The following is a 22,153-nucleotide window of genomic DNA, read 5'->3' on the forward strand; positions in this document are numbered from 1 at the left end:
TCTCAGACAAAAAGAAAAATCTTAACCAGGAATATTTACGATTCAATACACTTGGATGCATATCTACTCCTTCACCAGGCAAGCCAACAAATTTTGTTAATTACTTTTAGCAGCCTTTGAAAATTCATACCATTGTGTTAATGACTATTGGTAAAGATAGTTGAATAGGATTTTGGAAAGGAGAGAGCTCACTCAGCTTGCTAAATTGTACACAAAGATGGTTTTTCAGCAAGAATTATAACATTCAATGTTTAAAAGAATACTTAAATACAGAGGAAGTACTGTCCCCAGTCATTTCCTCTATAATTGCTAAGCTGAGTAAACTTCATGTGATAAGGAAAGGAATGGAAAGGTCAGGTGTAAGACAAAACCTTACCTTAGCTTCATCAAGTCTTCCCAGTGCTTTAAGCAGATTTCCCAGATCACTTCTCACACAATATAAGTCCTGTAACAGCAAGTAAATACAACCATGTAATGAACTGTCCCAATCCAATGCTTATTATCATAAACAGATCACCACATATTACATTTAATGAAAAACCTTACTAGTATTATGTACCTGATTATCCCTCTAACCATTTTTTTTACACTAAACAGAAATGAACTGCACCTTTACAATACAGCACAGACTATACAGGGAGGACCAGAAACTTAACTGCTTTAAACAATACTTTTCTGATTATGAATTTTTGTGCAATATATACATTCCTGGAGAGTAATGAGCTATCACCTACATTACTGATACATTTTGTGTGGAGAACCACATTGCCACATAACCCTTATACAAGATTGGCTGATCTCAGTCTACTGTTGTATGCCTGAATTCTTAACATCAGAAGTTTAATTATAGACATGCATGCCAAAGATACTACTAAACAGGTAAGCTTTCAACCAAAACGCTCTTTCTGAATTACACACACACACACACACACACACACACACACACACACACACACAGAGAGAGAGAGAGAGAGAGAGAGAGAGAGAGAGAACCGTCTCTGGCTGATCTCAGCAGCCGGAGGCAGTGGTAATGTGTGTGTGTGTGTGTGTGTGTGTGTGTTTTTCCCAAAACCACCTGAACTAGGAATTTCTAGGTTGTTTTATAAGGTGCTGGGGTGGGGGTGAAGAAGTACATGATTCATGGAAGAAACACCCAACATAGCTGATTGATCTTCATGTGAATAGGATGGACAGGAGCTCTGAATTCAGCATATGTAATTTTTCCTGCTAAATCCTTCAAGTTATACACTAACCTTGAGGCTGAGTGAATTTTTATAACTGTTTGTACCACCCTAACTTACTGACTAGTACAAAATATCCCAAAATGAGAAGAAAAGTGCAAGTGGCAGTAGTGATTACGGACCTATGCCCTAACAATCACCAATCTTGCACTTGTTAAATTATCAGCTGTACACACAGCCGATACTAAGCCCAGTGGAGAAGAAACTATAAACGATACTTGATAATGACCACAACGGGTAGAAATATAGTACGTAAATATCAATTTCCTTGTGTGTCTAACATTGTGTTGCTTCACTAAGTCAGACAATGTCTGAAGTGCTAGTCATGGATTCATGCCAAAAGCAAATGTCTGAGGCACTTAACTGGAAAATAAATTCTTTGATGCATGTCAATGAAATTTATGCTTCTTTTTATATCAAATTTTATTGTAAAATGTGTGTTACTATCGGGGCTATTAACCAAGTTGCAAACTTAATTACTCTCTTCCACTGTGCCATTATATTAGCACTTCCTAAGTAGAGAACAGACTATATACAACATAAGAAGTTCAAAATATACATGCAAATACACATGAAAACTGTTTAAAATATGCATGGAAAGTGTTGAGACATATAAGATCATATAATAAAAAAACATAGTAGTTATTGCACACAATATATCTCCACGATGAACCTGTACATACCGACTGCGAGGAAAAGTGCCAGCCACGTGAAAAATCGAAACATTTAGAATGTTGATCTCATGATCTGTATACTTCCTGGCAGAGGTTAGGCAGGGTTCTTTTTGAGATTACTTTTTTAAACAAATTCCAAAAAGAAGACTCATGCTTTGTTTCAAGTATTGTTTTTTCTTTGCTATCATTGTCGGTAGCAAGCAAATGCGATGCAAGTTAGCTGCCACACAACAATTTATATGCACAGTTCCAACTTTATGAGATAAATCACATGCAGAGTAGCATGCTCAAGAACTCCGTAATATGTTATTCCAAGAACAACATACAAGCAGGATTTTTTTAATAACGCTGAAATTTAATTAATATTATCAAACTAAACTATCACTGTAAAACAGGTTCAACCAACATACCCTAACGTGTTACCACTGTTTCAGGAGGTAACAGCACATTTTGTAGTTTTTCTTGATGGGTTTTGATGTGAGCATGTGCCTTAAACACTTTCTTTGTGGATGAAATCAATTTACTTACATTCCAAAACATGGATCGTACTATTTCAGCAAGGTGATGTACTTTGTGAGCAAAGCACTTCACCTGAATCGAATTGGGATAAAATACTTGGAGGTCTTTTCCTGCTTTGATCGTAAAGGGAGCAACATCTGAGAGAAACACTAACACTCTTTCGTCTGCCGAAGATTCCGTATTCCCCCCCCCCCCTCATTCACAAATCTAGTGATCATAGAATGGTTCAAATGGCTCTGAGCACTATGGGACTTAACTGCTGAGGTCGTCAGTCCTCTAGAACTTAGAACTACTTAAACCTAACTAACCTAAGGACATCACACACATCCATGCCCGAGGCAGGATTCGAACCTGCGACCGTAGCGGTCGCACGGTTCCGGTATGTAGCACCTAGAACCGCTCGGCCACCCCGGCCGGCAATAGTAGAATAATTTGTCTTTTCAAGTTCTTTGCACGTCACTAAACAGGAAGAAGGCAACTCTCGTTTTAACGCACCACCAATTAAATTTGTAATTTTACAGCCATAAGTATCGGTAGTTTTGTCAACTAAAATTCAGTTAATGTTGTCCTCAAGTTCACTCCGTATTTCTACCAGAACACATAGGTGAACCGCCAGTATTAATTTTTATGCAATGTTGATTCATCTGGCATATTTTGATTTAAGCAATATTTGTGCAGGAAACCTTTGAGGATAGTGTTTATAAGTTTGTGAAGAGAGATCTTATTTGCAATGAATGCTTCATACAGAGCCATGTTAAAAGTATTTTTTTTTTTTAATCTCTGGAGGTTAAATCCCTGCTACTGACAAAAGTATTCCAGGATGGTCAGTTATCCATGAAATAACATTTCTTCTTTCAGGCAGCATGGTGCACAACACGTTACACATTACATATAAACACGCCAAACTTTGTACAAATAAAAAGAAAAGTAAATAAACTATGGACTTGCGAATAACAACTTCAGTAATTTAATTTAATTGTTGCTAAAGCTTGTGGTATGAAGGGGTAGTGGGTAAACCAGGGGTGTGGGCAGCAGGCGCATTGACTCTGCATGCCTCTTTCTGTTCGTAATCAGTTTGTTAGCCAGTAGCCTCTCAGTTAGCAATCGCATGCAGCTGTACGTCACAGTCATATTGTGAAGCATCCAAATGAGATCGAGATTGACCATACCAATATACATTTATAAAATACAGTGGAACTTCATCTTTACACTTTTCACAGGACTAAAAATTAAATGCAGGATATTTAAAATGCGGGAACAACGTTTTAAGCTGTGCAAGTTACATACAGGACACCTCTTGTACTTTCACACTTTATGTAGGTCATACGTACATAATATGCATCAAAATACTTGTCAGGATCTTGTTTATTATCTAATAAAAACCACTGATGGAACTGGAACTGATAATTGTCTGAGAAGTACAAACTTCTTAATTAAATAAGTCATAATCAATGTTTTTCGAAAGCCTTCAGCTGTAATTTGTTTGTTAAATAATGGAACACTGCGCTAGTTATGCATTTTTTCATGCTTAGCATGACACATTTTGAGAATTTTTATTCTTGTTAAGTGGAAGTATTTGTGTAAGTATTTTGTGCAGTGTTTCCATGTGTGTTGTTCTGAGTCTCTTGCACTGTAGTCATCTTCTTGAGGTTATCAGGTACTGTGCCTCCTAAGTTATGAAGAAATCCACACAAGCAAATTGTCACTCACATTGTTTGCTCGTATAATGTTACAAAAAATACATACGTAAATACTGCACTTTACAATGAGGATAAATTCTCAGACACATTTTGCTCAGCATGAAACACGTAATTGGCACTTTTTTAAAACTAAAACATTTGAGCAACACAAAGTGAGTGAAGGTGTCAACTATGGCTACAAGTGGCTAAACAATGAAACATGCTAAGTATGGTTCGACAAAGATGTCAACAATCACAAAACTGAGCATACGCAGTTTGAAAATGGTTGTGACTGGTCATGACACCTTTACTCAGACAAACCTAGTTACTCCCATCTGATACTACGCCGAACAGAGCTCTGCAGCGGCAGGAATTATGGCACAAATTGTTCCAACTTCACATGTTTATTGCTTCAAATCCACTGAGTATAGGGTCCTGGTATCAAGAAACTTAATCATGTATTGGTTGTAAACAATACTACACAACCAACATCATGCCTGTGTCATTTGATATCAGTTTTTTCTCCGTGAACAAATTGTGAACTGACGGAAAATTATGGATATGTTGACACAACATCGGGTGTGAATCAACATTGTGGACATAGGAAACTAGACAGGAGTGATAAATATCGCAAACAGTGGAAAAACATTAATTCCAGGAACACAGAAGTAGGGTTATACCATACTGTAAACAGCAAAATTATGCATCATCACTAGTTTTTAGTTAAAATGGGCAATGACCAGTGAAAAGGAGCCAAATATCCAAATACATATGCAACTTTCAAACACATATAATCCAGTCTCCAGTCATGTGCAGTAGATAATTATATTGGAGAGTAGCTTATTAATACTTTCATAACAACAAAAACAATTTTTGACAAAGTAATTTAATTGGTTAGATAAAAAGTATACTCACCCAGCAGCAGCAGAAAACACACACAAAAACAGTTGTACTTAAGCAAGCTTTTGGAGCCCGTGGCTCCTCCACCGGCTAGAGGGGTTGGAGGGAAGTAAGAGGGGTGAAGGAAAGGGACTGAATAGATGTAGGAAAAGGGGTAGATTTTGGGAAAGTCACCCACAACTGTGGGTCAGGGGAAACTTATTGCACGGGATAGGAAAGACTGGTTGTTGAGAACTGCATCGGATGATATTTGAAAACCTGAGTGCTTACAGGTGCAAGAGAGCATTATATGCAAGACAGAGATTACTGCTTGAACATCATACACGAGTTAAGAGTGAAAAGCTAAATGCATTTTATGTAACAGAGGTGGGAGGGGCAGTGAAAAATAGACAGGTAAGACAATGAAAGACGGATAAAATTAAAACAGAGTGAAGAGAAGAGTAGTTACTGTGAAGAAATGCCGAGACTGCAGAAATTAATGTAAATTAAGGCAAGATGGGTGGCAAGAACCCAGAACACGTAGCACTAGTTCCCACCAACAGTGTTCTGAGAAACTGGCATCTGGAGGGGGGTATCCAGATGGTGCGTGTGGTTAAACATGTGCTGAGGTCATGATTGTCATGTCATAAAGCACGCTCTGCAACAGGATACTGTGTGTTGCCAGTATACACCCTCTGCCTTTGCCCAACCATCCTAACTGGTAATTTGGTTGTAGTCATGCCAATGGAAAAAGGCTGAACAATGTTTACATAACAGCTGGTGTAAGACATTGGCTGTTTGACATGAGTCTCATACTTTGATAGTATATGTTTTGCCACTTACAGGGCTGCTATCTGGTGGTACGAGAGTGCACAGGTCAAGTCTTGCAGTGGGGACAGGCACAGGGTTAGTAGCCATGGAGTAGGGAGATGGATGCAAAAGGAGCATAGGGTCTGACAAGAACGGTGCGAAGATTGGAAGGGAGACAAAAAACTATTCTAGGTGTGTTGGGCAAAATCTCAGACAGAATAGATCTCATTTCAGTGATTTTAGGAAGTCATGGCACTGTTGAAATAGCTGATTAATACACTCCAGACCAGGATAATACTGACTCATCAGTGGTGTGCTCGGAAGCTGTTTTGTAGAGTGATCAGCAGTACCAGGATTGGATGTGATGGCCCAGGAAATCTGCTTTTGTACTAGGCTTATGGATCCCAGGGAAACCCCTGCAAGCAACCCATGAAAAGGTTTGCACAGGAAGGAGCCATCCTGGTTCCATGGCCATACCCATGATCTGTTTGTATGTCTGCCCCTCAAAGGTGAAGTAGTTGTAAGGAAGTGTTGAGAAATGATATAGGTTCCCTATAGTGAAGGCTGAGGTGAGAAGAGTGGTGTATTGGTCTAAAGAGTCTGCATCTGAACTAATATGTTTGCCTTGGATGCCAAGGCTGTATGGGAGGGAACGTTTGACAGGGAAAGGATGGCAACTGTCAAAATGTTAAGTACTGTTGTTTGTTGGCAGGTTTAATGTGGACAGAAGTGTGTAGCTGGTCTTCGGTGAAGAGGAGATCAACATCAAGGTAAGTGGCACTGAACTGGGAACAGGGCCATGTGAAATTTAATTGGGAGAAGGTATTCAGAGATTCCAGGAATTTCAACAGGTCAGCCTCACCATGAGCCCATATGGTAAAGATGTCATCAATGTATCTAAACCAAACCAGGGGCTGAAAACTTATGGATCCCAGGGAAACCCCTGCAAGCAACCCATGAAAAGGTTTGCACAGGAAGGAGCCATCCAGGTTCCATGGCCATACCCATGATCTGTTTGTATGTCTGCCCCTCAAAGGTGAAGTAGTTGTAAGGAAGTGTTGAGAAATGATATAGGTTTAGAATCAGGTGGGGACTGACTAAGGAATTTCAGACGATCTAGGAAATGGTTGGTATCTTTGATATAGGAGGTGAGTCTTTGTACTGTGAGCTGCAGGTGCTGTTCTGCTAAGGCAGATATATGTTTCATAGGTGCTATGAAGCCAGCAACTATTGGACAGCCAGGATTATTGGGTTTGTACATCTTAGGAAGAAGGTAAAAGGTGTGGGTGCATGGTTAGGGTGGGGTGGGAAGTTCTATGAATTGAGGTGTTAGTTCTTGTGAGGGGCCTGAGGTTTTAAGCATGGACTGTAGGTCAGTTTGAATCACAGGGATGGGATCCTGATGGCAGACGCATGTAGAGGTGTCAGACAGCTGTCATAGAACTTCACTAACATACTCCTTTCAGTTAAGTACTGCAGTGGTAGATCCTTTGTCTGCCAGAAGGATAACGATGGAGTCATCAGCTTTTAGGGAACGTAGAGCCTAGAGTTGTGGAGAAGACAGGTTAGAGTCATGTTGTAGGGACCTGAGGAAGAGCTGTGAAGCAATGTTGGAAGGCTGCAAAGTTTAAAATTTTTGTCTGCTTTCACGACTTTCCCAATCGATTTTTTCCCTTTCTTCTTTTCCTATAATTTTTTTCATATCGTTAGGTTGCCCACTCATTACCTCTTATTAACAATTTTGTGCGGATTTTTTCTGGTTTAACCAAATTTTTTCCTTGCTTTTCTTCCATTTTTCTATCTTTAACATGCTCTGCTTATCTATTTGTTTATTTCTTTGCCAATCCTATGACTTCTAACTCTTCAAACTATCCTCTCTTGCCATGATGAATCCCATCTCATATTACACCCACTCTCGAAAACACGCTTTTGCACTATCAAAACTACTGTCTCTCATTCTGTTTCTTGAAACTTGCTTGTCCCTTGGAGTTACTCCAAAGGCCTAACATTGAAAGGCCCAATTTCTGGATGTAATACTAATCTACACCAGGCTCTTTCACAGTTTCAAATACAGCAATCTCTTGCTACTACCAGGCTAATCTGTGACCTATATTCCTCACCAGCCAATTTACACTCCACCAGACTTCACTTCTCCTGCAAAATCCTGCAGTTATCTGTCCCTCATGTTTCCTTGGATGGTATCATCCGCCAAGCCAAATTCAAACTTTGACAACACACCAGACCATCTCAAAAAGCTTTCCCAACTTCTTCTAAACTACATGAACAGTGGTGTTTCCCTTCCTGTCCCTCTGTAGCTCCCTAAACAGTCACACCATAAACCACCACTCCTCTCTCCTACAAACCAAGCTTGGTCAACCTCCTAAACATTCCACAGCTGTCACCACTGCCACCCAGACCAAGAATAATCCATAATCACAGTCATAACAGTACAGTGTCCTCAACCTCTTATCCAAAGCACTCTCCCCTCCTGAAATAACTGTATTATCTAAGGATATCTCTTTCAGCCCTGCACCTGCATTTGATCATGTTGCTTTGGTGAAGGACCTATTTTCCTTCACATGTAATATCAATTGGAAATGCCAGAGGTTGAACATACCACTTCAGTTGTAAAGTCCTTTTATCATCACAAAACCGGTTTCGGGCTCTTATAAGCCCATCTTTAGGCGTATTAACTTGGTGCTGTGGCCCCCCGAGCACCACAGTGGACGTGTACTAGGCGCAGTGTGCTGCCTATGAGTGCAGAACAAGGAGTAATACATGTCCAACGCGGCACTCGGGGGCCACAGTGCCACGTTCCGACACCTAAAGATGGGCTTATAAGAGCCCAAAACCGGTCATGTGATAATAAAAGAACTTTACAACTGAAGCAGTTTCTTCAACCTCTGCTATATTGCTCAGCTGCAGATGTTCCTCCAACAGGACTGTTTGTAGTCAATTAGAAATATCACTTTGGAGCCCAATCTCAAATTCTTTCTGACAGCGAACCTGACATTGAACCCTGCCTTGAACAGCTCAAACCATGATCCCACTTGATCCACCACCAGTACCTCAAATCATCCCTTACAAGCCTTCCAAGAATTCCTCACATCCCACATTGTTTCACAGCCCTTCCTCAGGTCCCTACAACATGACCCTGTCCTCTGCACAACTCCAAGCTCTAAGTTCCCTAAAAGCTGTTGGCTCTATCATTATCCTCACAGCAGACAAAGGATCCATCACTGTAGGATTCCCCGAAAGGATTATGTTAGTGAAGGTCTATGACAGCTGTCCGACACCTCTACCTAGTGTCTGCCATCAATACAACCCCTGCGATTCAAACTTACCTGCAGTCCCTGCTTAAAACCTCAGGCCCCTCACAAGGACCAACACCTCAATCCATAGAACTTCTCACACCATCCAAACCACACACCCCCAACCTTTTACCCTCTTCCTAAGATCTACAAAACCAATAATCCTAGCTCTCCAATAGTTGCTGGCTGCAAAGCACCAATCAAATGTATATCTGCCTTAGTTGACCAGCATCCGCAACTCGTAGTACTAAGACCTCCGTCCTATATCAAAGATACAAATTGTCTCCTAGATGTCTGAAGTCTATGCACATCCCACTCCCATCACACACCTTACTTGCAGCCGCTGATGCCACCACACTAAATTCATTGTCTGTCTGTCTGTCTGTCTGCTGAACATTTCCTCAGTCAGTGCCCATCTAATTCCAAACCTATGATGTCATTCCTACTTAACTTAATCAACTTTATACTTACTTACAATTACTTCATATTTGAGTGGCAGACATACAAACAGATCAGGAGTACGGCCATGGGAACCAGGATGGCTCCTTCCAATGCCAACCTTTTCATGGGTTGCTTGCAGGGGACTTCCCTGGGATCCGTAAATCTTCAGCCCATGGTTTGGTTTAGATACATTGAAGATATCTTTACCATATGGACTCATGGTGAGGCTGACCTGTTGAAATTCCTGGAATCTCTGAACGCTTTATCCCAATTAAAATTCACGTGGTCTTATTCCAAATCCCATACCACTTTCCTTTATATTGATCTCGCCCTCACCTAAGGCCAGCTGCACACTTCCGTCCACATTAAACCTATCAACAAACAACAGTATTTACATTTTGACAGTTACCATCCTTTCCATGTCAAACGTTCCCTCCCATACAGCCTTGGCATCTGAGGCACACACATTTGTTCAGATGCAGACTCTTTAGAGCACTTCATCACCATTCTCAACTCAGCCTTCACTGTGCGGAATTAACCCACCAGCCTAGTTCAAAAGCAGATTTCCTAGCCCAACACATCCAATCCTGGTACTGCTGATCCCTTCAGGGAACAACTTCAGAGCATACCACTGGTGACTCAGCATTATCCTGGTCTGGAATGTATTAATGAGCTACTTCGACAGTGCCATAACTTCCTAAAATCATGCCCTGAATTGGGATCCATTCTGTTTGAGATTTTGCCAATACACCTAGAATAGCTTTTTGTTGGTGTACCAATATCTGCAATATTCTTGTCAGACCCTATGCTCCTTTTGCACCAATCTCCCTACTCTAAGGTTCCTACCTCTGTGACCATCCCCGCTGCAGGACTTGCACTATGCACCCCCTACCACCACTTACAGAAGTTCTGCAACTGGCAAAACATATTATCAAAGGGCGAACGACATGTGAAACAACCTATGTCATATACCAGCAGTTAACTCGTGCATGATGTTTACACAGTAATCCCCGTCTTGCATATTATGCTGTCTTCCACCTTCAGGATCTCAGGTTTTCAAATCTCATCCAATGCAGCCTCCAACAGTCTTTCCTTCTCATCCTGTGCAGTAAGTCTCCCCTGACCCGCAGTTGTGGGTGACTCTTCTGAAATCAACCCCTTTTCTTAGATCTCGCCAGTCCTTTTCCTTCACCCCTCTTACTTCCCCCTCAATCCCTCAGCCTGAAGGAGGAGCCAGTGGCTCTGAATGCTTGGCTAATTACAACTGTCGTGTGTGTGTGTGCTGCCGCCGCCAGGTGAGTAGATTTTTCCATCATTACTTTTGAAATATTGTAATTCTAAGTTGTTCACGAAAATTTCTGGAAGGAACCCGAGTGAATTACCCGATACTGGACCATTCTACTGCCTGAATAATTTGCTGTCAAGTATAAATAATATTAGTAATAATCCATTAAATTTTGGGTATGCAGAAATGCAAATACCCTTCTTCAACTGATATTTCAGCCGCCTATCATCTACACATCTTCAGAGTGAGTCGCAAGACTGATGGCTAGGTGCTGAGTGAGACCTTGTGTGCTCCACCGCAGTGGTACTGCACATGTGGATGACAGATGCTGGTCAGTGGCAGAGAGGTACACTTTTACACACACACGCGTCAACTGAAGTGAAAGTGTTGAGGCGATTGACTTGTTTATCGATGTATATTCAGTGGTGATAACACCTTCATGACTACTCTGCAATTTAATTACATCAAGAGCCAGATTCCAAGGCTTATCTAAATTAAAACCATTATCTCTATTTATATGAAGTTATCGGTTAATGTAATTTGAAAGGCTTCATTGAAAATATAATTTCAAAAGGAAGATGTAGATGTAAAAACTTCCTGTTCACTGTAGTTCATCAAATATCCCGTGTCTATAGAATGCTCAGTCACAGCTGGCTGACTGTTGTTGTTAGCTTTTTTTCTCCCCCTCCATTTACCTCTCGTGAGCAGTGCATGTTGTCTGACCTATATAGGATTTATCACAATTTCCGCAATGCGTCTGATACACACCCATCTTACAAAGCAATAAATCATCCTTTACAGAACCGAGTATGGTTGTAATTGTTTATGGGGCCAGAAAATCATCTTAACAGGATGATTCTCAAGAACATGGCTTATCTGCAAGGAAAGAGCATCCACATAATGCAAAAATGCTCTTTATCTGAATGTATTACTTTCTTCTTCCAGATCATGTACTTGCATCCTAGGATTCACACTGAATCCTCTGTGAATTTGCTGCTGGGAATGCCTATTCACTTTAGAAGCACTCTGAAGGTGTTTGAGATCATCTTGGTAATTGTCATTATGGGATACACTGTTTGCCATTTGCACTCAGGACACATTCAAGTAGGAAAATAGTAAATGCATCAATTATTTCTCTTCAAAACTGATACTCTCTTTCCTATCTCTGCCATTTATTTTTTATTCTCAAACAAATTTACAGAAACATCAAAGACACAGCGCCACCTTTTAAACATTCTCCACCCAAATTTTCCAAATAATATTTCCCAATATTATTCAACAAATATACATGATTTGAGCAAAGACACACTGATCATTATTTCACCCTAAGAATGGCTTTGGCCTTAGGTAGGTATTTGTTACCCTCGCCAACAATATGTTTAATAAACTGTTTCTAATTCTAATCCTTTTTGAGAACTTTATTTTACACTTTGAAGAATGAATTTTCTTGCTGCAAAGAAATATTATCCAATATATTTTGAATTTCGTTTTTGTGAGCAGGAGCATTCATTCGTGCTGAAAGTGCTTCTTCAAGAAAGTTGGTAACAGAATCTCCTGAAGAAAGTACAGGCACTAAGAGTAACAAAAGACGGAAATGTGATGTGTGGAGGAAGAAAAACCTCTTTAATGCATATTGTACCCTTTCAGGTGATTTATCTTCTTCAACTTCTTGTTCAGCTTTGTGTGCTTAGAGCATAACTTGCGCCATATTTGCCTTAATCACTGCTGGAATATCAGGGTGTATACATGGACAAAAAATTTGCCATGTAAAAATACATTTGTTCCAACTGTAAAAACATCAATCCTTTGAATGGTAAAGGTTTTATACACCAGCGAGAACTTCCCAGCACGTTTTGGAAAGATCTTTGATGTGCAGCAACATGTACACTGCATATTTTCATATTATGATGCACTCCATACTTCCATATTACGAAAGTATAAATCTGAATTCTACCAAACACAGCACATTAGTTTCCAAAGCACTGAAATAGAGATTGCAATGCACTATTGTATGCCAGTCATAGCTCATGTCACGTGATGTTATCAGCCAATGACAGCAGATATTCAGAGCATGGGACACGTGATGTAGTCAGCCAATAGCAACATCACTCTTCAGCAGCATGAATGCACGAACAGGGAAAGTAAATGGTTTAAATTGATGTACATAGTGTAGCTACAAGAATAGCTAACCCTTCATATATATTATTTCTCTTTTTAATGTGTGTTACACTTTAAGATACACCACACAAATGTGCCAGTACAATTTTAAATGATGACAATGTCTGGTCTTTTGGGCTCGAAATTATTCAAAGTGGCTGGTCCTGAAAGTGTTACTTTTTAAATGAGAGTCAAACGCTCTGTAATTTAAGAAATTCATTGCACATTCTCACACGTAACATAGTTCATCTTGTGTAACAGAAAATTTCCTTTGAAAATAATAACGCTTTTTGAAGAACCATTTGCAATATTTTCCCGCGAACTCTGGGTGTAGACATGTATTCCTTTCAGCAACTGCCAGATAGCACCAGAAAACAAGTGTTACTGCACATGGGCAGCTACGATGATGTAGGAAGCCTGTATGTTCGTACACATGTAGCATTAAGAGAACTTACATGACGTCATACGAGAAATAGGATATCAAAGGATACTACAAGAACATAGGAATGCATAATTCGGCTTAAAGAACAAATTCGTATGTCCTGATTGACAATGAAGTAGGCCCCAACCTGATATTACGCTTCTCAGTGCACTTTTCAGGATATAACTTTTCTTGGGGTACCAGTACTGTAGTGCCCTATGTTTGATTCTTTATTATGGCATAACGCCCTAAGTTCTAGAAGATGAAAATGTGCATCTAAATTCAATGAACAGTTTAAACTGGCCACTACTGTGGGATGAAAACACTTCATTTCTTATAAACTGACAGCATCTGCAGAAAAGATTAATAAAAGCCACATTTATTTAGCAAACCGACAAAAATAACTTCATTTGTGCAAGGCAATTAATGCTTGACTGCCAAAAATATGAAAATAAAAATAGAAAATTTAAGCTAATAACAGCCTCCCACAATTATGTGAATATATTTAAATTCACTTGATAGCTCCCAGCTACAGAAATTCGTTTTGCTTTCATTTGACATGTGAACTTTAAGCAAAGAAGAAACAGGACATCAGGAAACAGCAAAATCACTAACCATAAACATGGGTCACTATTCCCCTCCCCACTAAAACCCAGAATGCTCTGCGGATGCATGAATCTGGCAAATTGGCCACGCCAGAAAATTTTTTTCTGTGTAGCATGACTGCTTCTTGCTACTGATGCAGTCACATTTCCAGTAGCCAGAAGTGGGACAAGGCACTGCTCCTACACAACTGAACTGCATATGCACATCAGCCTGCTGGCAACTGCTCAAAATGAACTTTATGTAAACAGTTGTGATGTAATGCTTATCAGTAGCAGTTTGCTTTTGTGAAGTATTCCTTAGACTTCGTACTAAAGTCTTTGACACATTTTGCTGTTCTTACCAGTCAACATTTCAAAAAAATTAACCAAAGACCAAAACAATGATGAATTCCCAGAATTCTAAAGATTCCTGGGTTTTTCCCTGTTTTTCCTGGACAAAAAAATTCCCAGGTTTAACCCAGATTTCCCAGTTGCCCACAGCATGTACACTCCAATTATCATCAAATAAGGATAGAGTCAGATTGAAGAACTACACACAAGATGCAGTTTGAAAAATCTCTTCATAGCAACCTAAGTGATAGGCACAGCAGTATTATGATAATCAGATGACCCACAAATATGAAAGCACAATATGGTGATTTAATTGTTTCTGATGAGAAGTCAGGCTTGTACGTACATTCGAACAAGAAATATACATATATTCTTAAAGAGCCATTCTCCTCTAGTTAACTGAATTTTATATCAATTATTGATCATGAGATAGGTACGTATTCAATGTGAAAATGCTTTGCCACCCACCTAAACTGACTTACGTTCCTGGTATAAGTAACCTGCCAGTAACCAGAGAAAGTACTCTTGCTTTGGTGTTGGTCCAGAGTGGAAAGGCTGTATTCAAGAAATCCAAGGACACCTATTTTACTTGACAATCCTACAGCCATACAAATATTTTTCAAAATATACTAACTGAATTGTGAATTCTTTTAGCATCTACTGAATACAGCTGATGCTGAAAGAATTAACAATTCAATGAATTTATTTCGAAAAATCCATGAACTTTAAAGTGGATGAATTTTTTTTTTTCTTTACGTCTGTACAGGAACCATTTCCTCGCCTGTGTTGCTGTCTGTAGTATTAGAATGAAGCTTTTGAATTTAGTCAGTCACACTCCATTTCCCTACTATATGTGAAATGGCCTTCGCTTGCTCTCTGTCTTAAGATATCACAATTCTAGGGACTCCCAGCAATGGTCCCTTGCCATGAAAAGTTACTTCCTGTATCTATTAAACCTTTGAACGCCAGTGAATGCTGAGAGCAGCTTTCCATTGTACTGAAACAGAATTTTCACTAAACTTTTCAATCTTCCTTGCGATTCAATTTTTTTTTTTTTATCTACATCACCAAAGGCCACTTAGCCTTATTGTCATGAAAATTTTTAACCTCTTTTTCCACTGTTCCAAAGGACCAGAACAAGCTTGTCAATGAAACATTCACCATTTGCACAAAGAGCACAATAGAGTTTGAGTAATTTTTCAAAGGCACGATCGTTTCTTCCAACAAGAATTGTAATCTTTTCCCCAGAAAACAAGCGCTTTTTGAGTGACCAATATTGCACTTCTATTTGTGTAAGCTTTATGACTAAGTGTAAAAGAAAATCCTTAAAACTTAAGACGGCAGTTTGGCCCTAATGATCTGAATGCAAATGCTGTCAACAAGATGTAACAATGAGTTCTTGATGTTTGTGATAAACTACCAGAATAAGCTAGATCTAGGGTGAGCCCATCACTGAAGTCCTGTGCAACAGCCACACAAATGGTTTGAAACAACTATTTAAAACCAATCAATGAAAGACAACATGACTGCTGTTTATGAAGTAAATAAACCAAGCATGTAACACTATGGAAATATAAATTTTTACTAATGAAATTTACCAAGCAGTAATAGTGTAAGTCTAATAATAACAATGCAAGTAACAATCTGGCAGAATGGTTTGCACTTTAAATATTCTGCATTTTCTCATGTCTCCACAACAGCAAATCACATACTCTAGCAAAGTTCATTAAGTTAACAGAAAACAAACAAAATCCATTACTAGTGTGTTCAAGTGACTGCATATAGATTCAATAAAACAGGAATTATCTGAAGAATACCATTTGGAGTGAAAATTTCAGTACTTCTTAGTCACAACTTATTTTGCAGTTTTGACCTTAATTTTGCACAGATCTTTATTTTGCTGAGCGGAGAAAACTGGGGGGGGTGGGGGGCTGAACTCTTAGGAAGTTGAAAAATAAGGATGATCCTGATGTATGTGATTCATATTACCACTGAACAGTGATTACCAGTTTTCCACAGTAGGTCAACTGCAAGCGCCATGTATGAAGTCTAAAAAGTTACTGCATTCCTGTAACAATTCAGGTCTGTCTTTTTCTATACTCTTGAAATTATTAGAGAATGATGAGTATCGACCATTCTTTTCGTAATATTGTTACATTCCATCCTCGATTTTCCATATAGCAGAGATGCGCAACAAAAAGACTGTCCCAAATAAGCTTTCAGCCAACAAGGGCTTTGTTGAAAACAGAACACACACACACACACACACACACACACACACACACAGTCTCTGGCAGCTGAAACCACACTCAACAGCTGCCACAGACCGCAGGTTGTGTGTGTGTGTGTGTGTGTGTGTGTGTTCAACAAAAGCCTTATTGGTCGATAGCATATTTGTGACAGTCGTTTTGTTGTGCCTATCTATGACTCAGCATCTCTGCTATAAGGTAAGTAGCAACTTCTCTTGAAATTACTTTATTCACTGAAGTATAGTGCTGTCAATCTGTAGCTATTTTCCACTGACAGCTTATTAATTGTTTACTCTCAGTTCCTCTGGGCATAAGGAGACAGTTTCCACCAAAGTGCGAAATTTGGGAATCAAAAACAACTTATGAGGATATGTTCTCTGATGATTGTATTTTTGTTCATTTAACATCCACATGGTTTCCAACTGGGTTGTTATGAGAGGTATGCTGCACTTCAGAGATCACATTCACTGTAAATATTATCAACTGTTTGCATCTGTGCAAATCACCACACACTCAATGCTAGTGCCCAAATATATGAAAAGCATTTCTAAAAAAAATAAAGGATGGAGGTTAATCTTTCAGATTCAAGAGCAGCAGGTTCCATATTGTAAAACTTCTGCAGTCAGTACATTATTAATTAGAAATTCGCTGTAATCTGGCTAAGTTTCCATTCATCTTCAAGGTCAATGAGTAAATAGGTAACAATTTGCCCACTGAAAAGCGAATCTTAGACCTCCTGTCATTGACAAAATACATTTACTTTATTTCAGATGACACAGTAAAATTAAAAAAATGGAGACTAGGAGAAAACTTGCTAGCAATAAGTTTTGTTAATTCAACAAAATTTGTGAAAGTTCTAATACAACTGTTTCTGGCTGATTTAAACATTTTTGTATTTATACAGTACGAACACAGGCTTGCTTATTAAATTATCAATGTGACCAGTAACAGTACAAAAAACTGCCTTTTTGTGCAGCCAAAGAGAAAAAGGTGACAGGATCGAGGCGGTGGGGAGTGGTGAGAAGCAAATGACTTAGAGTGAGTGGTTTTTTATACTATAGTATGATCAAACTGTTTTACATCTGAAAATAACCTCTGTAAATAGGACATGCATAGTACTTACTTTATCAGACACCGCATGATAGCATCTCAGGTGTTACAGCCAACAAATGAAGGCATCAATGTTAACAGATACAGGCCACATGAAATCTGTATTATAATGCAGTTCACTGCCTGGTAACTGTGTTATAATCCCAAGAGCAACAGATTTTCATTGGTGTACAATATTTTGTCAGTAATTTGTGTGCAAGTGTTTTAGATGAATTTTGTGGGAAATCCATTAATGTCGCAGTGCTGACCTCTTTAACAATAACAAGATTAACCATTCGTTTCCAGGAATGCATATCAGCTGTAGACAAGAAGAGAACCGGGAGCCTCACCATTCTAACAGGCATTAAACAGTTTAAGGTGACCGATGTGGTGATGCTTTTCTCTTAAAAATGTTCTAGGAGATTATGCGAACTCTGAAGCTACAGCTCAATATGGTATGGTTTAGTTTGTCACTCCATCCATGTAATCAATTTCTTTATATTGTTCAATATTTCCATGTGTAGTGATATCAACATCTATACTTTCTTCTTAAGTTGAATCATCCTCATCCTTCACTGCTTCACTACTCTGTTTCAAACAGCATTGTAATGTCACTGTAGAACATCACATGCAGACTGGATGTCACTGCTGTTGAAATCCATGTCGCTACAGTGTGTATTCATTGCATTTTCTTCAATGGAACACTTCTTTCAGCAACTCTGAATAGTGGCTGGAAATGTGTGTTGCCACAGCGGCCCTACTGAATATGTAACACACTTAAGAACATCCCCATTTCCTCCTCTGATTACTGTTGAAGTGAGCAGTTCATGGCAGTAATGAGCCTTAAATGCTCATATGATGTCCTGATCTAGCAGCTGGGTTAATGCCATCATGTTTCTTTGGCATTAAACCGTGTTTTTCTTTTTCCATCTTCTGATTGCAATGCCTCAGAAGGTGGATGAGCCAGATAGTGATCCAAGGATTAGTAGAGTTGCTTCTCTTAGCTTATGAAACTGCCATTGCTTCCTCACTGACGGAACAAACTCTCCTTGAAACCAACTGGTGAAAATGTCCCTTCATCCAAACATTACTTGACTGCCTGTAAGTGAATTGTGATGACATGTTTACACGCAGGAAACATCTTGCACTTGTATCTTTACCTATACAAAGAGCTTTCAGCTTATGCCCGCCAGATTTATTCGTGCCAAAGAGGAGGGTTATTCTATGTTTGTTCATTTTCAAACCCGTTGGACTTCCTGCTTCCTCCCCCTCCCCCTGAAAACTCCATTTGGAAGCAACTGGTGATAAGTGGCACATCATCACAATTATACACCTGACAGTCATTTAAATTTTCGTCTACCAGTACTTAGTGTAAAATTTCCCGAAACTGAAGCAGATTCACTCATGCAAGACATTGCTTCCATGTCCATGGTCGTTTGGCGTATTCAATTTCCATAATGAAAACCAAATGCCGGAAGCTATAAAATCTTTGTTTGCCATGTAAATCAAAGTGAAAATTTTCAGCTATGACATTATTAACTGACCTGGAAAGTGACACCTTCACTTCTCTTTATTAAAAATCATCTATAAAGGCATTCATAAAGTTCACTGTCTTTTCCTAGTTTAGTCCTTTCTCTGTCCATTCAGACATCACTTGCAATTGTGTTCACAAAACTGAGTGTATTCTCATCTTCATCCTTCCCCAGATTGTTCCTTCAGGCACACCACACTAGGCTGATAAACTTTCTTTAGTTTCACCACTTTTCACACTACCAATAATTTTTAGTTATCACTCACAGAATATACTTTCCATTTCTGTGAGAGTGTAACAAGCACTCAGAAATCTAGGCAATGAATGAATAATTTATAATCCACCTGATGGTTCTGCTCATTTTAATTCATGCCAAGCAACACAAACCAAACAGAGTAATTACATCCATCTGGTTAGGTTACTGTCTAGAGAGCTTGGAGGTTGCAGCAGTGAATTATACTGCAGAAAGGTTACACGCAGACCAATTAGATTTCTTTCAAGTTTATAAAATACATTGAGAGTGCAAAAATCATTCATAAATGATTTTTTTGGTGGGTGGGGTGGGGGTGGGGGCGCTTACTTTATACCACATTACATCCTAATCAGCAGTATGCTGATGATCTAATGTAGTTGCAATTTGTTGTCTCTCTACCACGCCCTGATGTGAAGTCTGTTTTGTAAACGTATCCTTTCCTCTAAGCTGTTCTGCAACTGTTTCTTGCTGCACTGTCTCATCAGCACCCTACACTAGTTTTCAATTTTAACATTCCACAGTATTCATGACAGGTAAACATTTCAAACATCCATGAAATGGCTGACAGTAAAAAAATGTTTAATGGCATTACTTACTGGATTGTACTGGAGGGCAGTAACATATGCTTGTACTGCCTGTTCCATGTCACCTGCAGCCACAAGAGCAGCTGCCAAATTAATGTAACCATCAATAAAATCTGGTTTAAGACGAACAGCATGTCTGTAATTCTCCAGAGCTTCTTGCAACTGACCACGCTCTTTGTACACATTGCCAAGATTGCTGTATGCCTCAGCCAATAATGGATTCTGTTTAATAGCCAAGGTACTGAAGTGGGCTGATCTGTGAAAATGTGAAGACAGATTATTCTGGGAATTCTATCACAGCACTGTCAATTAATGTTACACGAATTTTCAAACGAAGAAGCTACAAAATATTGTATCATATCATACAATCTTCTTCCAATTTATTAAAACTAAATAAGTGATAGACATTTGTAAAAACATTCCACTAGCAGTAAAATCTGAAGGGCTTTTTCTGTGACACCCATCATATAATATGCTGTTACACATACATTAACAAAATTCAGCACAGGATATACTCTCAGTTAACAAGACCACCATGTTCGGCAGAATAAATGTAATAACCCAATAATATTATGTAAATAGGAGGGGGAGAAAGGAAAGGAAAGAGGCTACTGATGTCAGCTGCATAGAGACTTGATACAGAACCTGTGGTGATGAATGAAAAATGTGTGCTGGACCGGCATTCAAACCTAGTATCTCCTGCTTACTACGCAGTTGTGTTAACCACTGCCCACCCTGAGTACAATGTTTATCACAACTGGGTGGACTATCTTGGTCTTGCCTCCCAGGCAACCCACATTCCCACTCAGTACCACATTCCACATTCCCCATCCATGTCCTAGACACTCACTTATTTCCAGATACCCGCAGAGGTCGGACATAAACGTGCATTTGCGCTAAAGGTGGTGGATTCCTTGGTCATCGAGGCAATCAAGTATATGAATGCATGCTATCTGTTCTTTCAAACATGTCCGAAAGAACACACATCATGCATTCATAAATCCAATAATAGCCATTTCTGGAAGACACTGTAGGTAATTTATATAAAATCCTGCATCTTCATGCAATAACAAATCTTCTCTTGCACAATCTGCAGTAATTAAGGTAACAGATAGCTGGCTGCTTCTTTGCATAACAAGCAAACCTGTTTACAGTAGTTCTCTGTAACTTTCACATTCACAGTTGGACCTATATTTTGTATTTCCATGTAATTTGGTCTCTTTTCTTTCTTTCTTTCCTTTACCCACAGTATCTGTAGCATGAAGTGTGTGCTTTGTGCAGTGTCCCCCCCCCCCACTGTCATCAATCAGATGTAAAATTCATTAGCTAAAAGTGGTGGGGAGGGGGGGAGAGAGAGGGGGAGAGAGAGAGGGGGAGAGAGAGAGGGGGAGAGAGAGAGAGGGAGAGAGAGAGGGGGAGAGAGAGAGGGGGGGAGAGAGAGAGAGGGAGAGAGGGAGAGAGGGAGAGAGAGAGGGAGGGAGAGAGAGAGAGAGAGAGAGAGAGAGAGAGAGAGAGAGAGAGAGAGAGGAGGGGGGGGGGGCAGCGGCGGCACACATTAATAAAACACAAAAATCATGTATTACAAAAAGAATTCCAACATCATGTGCATGGAAAGTATGAAATTGTTAAGGGCAAGCAAAGAGATCAGAAGACTAATTTCTTATAACTAAAAGTACAATTTGTGCTGTCTTAACGAAGATGATTAATTTGTGTAACACCTTAAATCAACAATTCAGATAATAAAATTGAATCTATATGACAAATAGTTAAACGACAAACAGCAAAATCATTTAAGCAATGTAAGGATTTACATTTTTAAGAACATGACCAAATAGTAAGCAATAGTGGACAGGTAACAAACACATTTTATGATCATTTCCTGAATGTAACAAGAAAGAGTAATGTGGACAGTTCAAGACATAAACCAAGAGAACACATACAAGAAGCAATCCCCCACACATACAGCCAAATTCTAATTACTCCATGCTCTGCCAAATAATTTATATGTGTAATTAACCCTCCCAAAAGCAACTGCAACACGATTGATATCCTCTTGCGTAAATTGCTAAAATAATGATCGTCATATCCGCAGCTA

At 39.3% G+C, this 22,153-nt stretch overlaps 1 protein-coding gene across 2 annotated transcripts in view; it reads right to left on the reverse strand.

Moving 5' to 3' along the window:
• Positions 1 to 22,153, reverse strand: part of LOC126254760 (UDP-N-acetylglucosamine--peptide N-acetylglucosaminyltransferase 110 kDa subunit) — a 156,917-nt gene that overhangs the window by 96,538 nt on the left and 38,226 nt on the right. For both annotated transcript variants that reach the window (XM_049955338.1, XM_049955336.1), the window contains 2 exons: positions 20,071 to 20,314; positions 377 to 445 (listed from right to left, as the gene is read on the reverse strand). In XM_049955338.1, the coding sequence (XP_049811295.1) occupies positions 377 to 445; positions 20,071 to 20,314 (313 nt within the window). The remainder of the gene's footprint in view (positions 1 to 376; positions 446 to 20,070; positions 20,315 to 22,153) is intronic.

This window comes from Schistocerca nitens, chromosome 1, assembly GCF_023898315.1.
Source record: "Schistocerca nitens isolate TAMUIC-IGC-003100 chromosome 1, iqSchNite1.1, whole genome shotgun sequence".
Lineage (NCBI taxonomy): Eukaryota > Metazoa > Arthropoda > Insecta > Orthoptera > Acrididae > Schistocerca > Schistocerca nitens.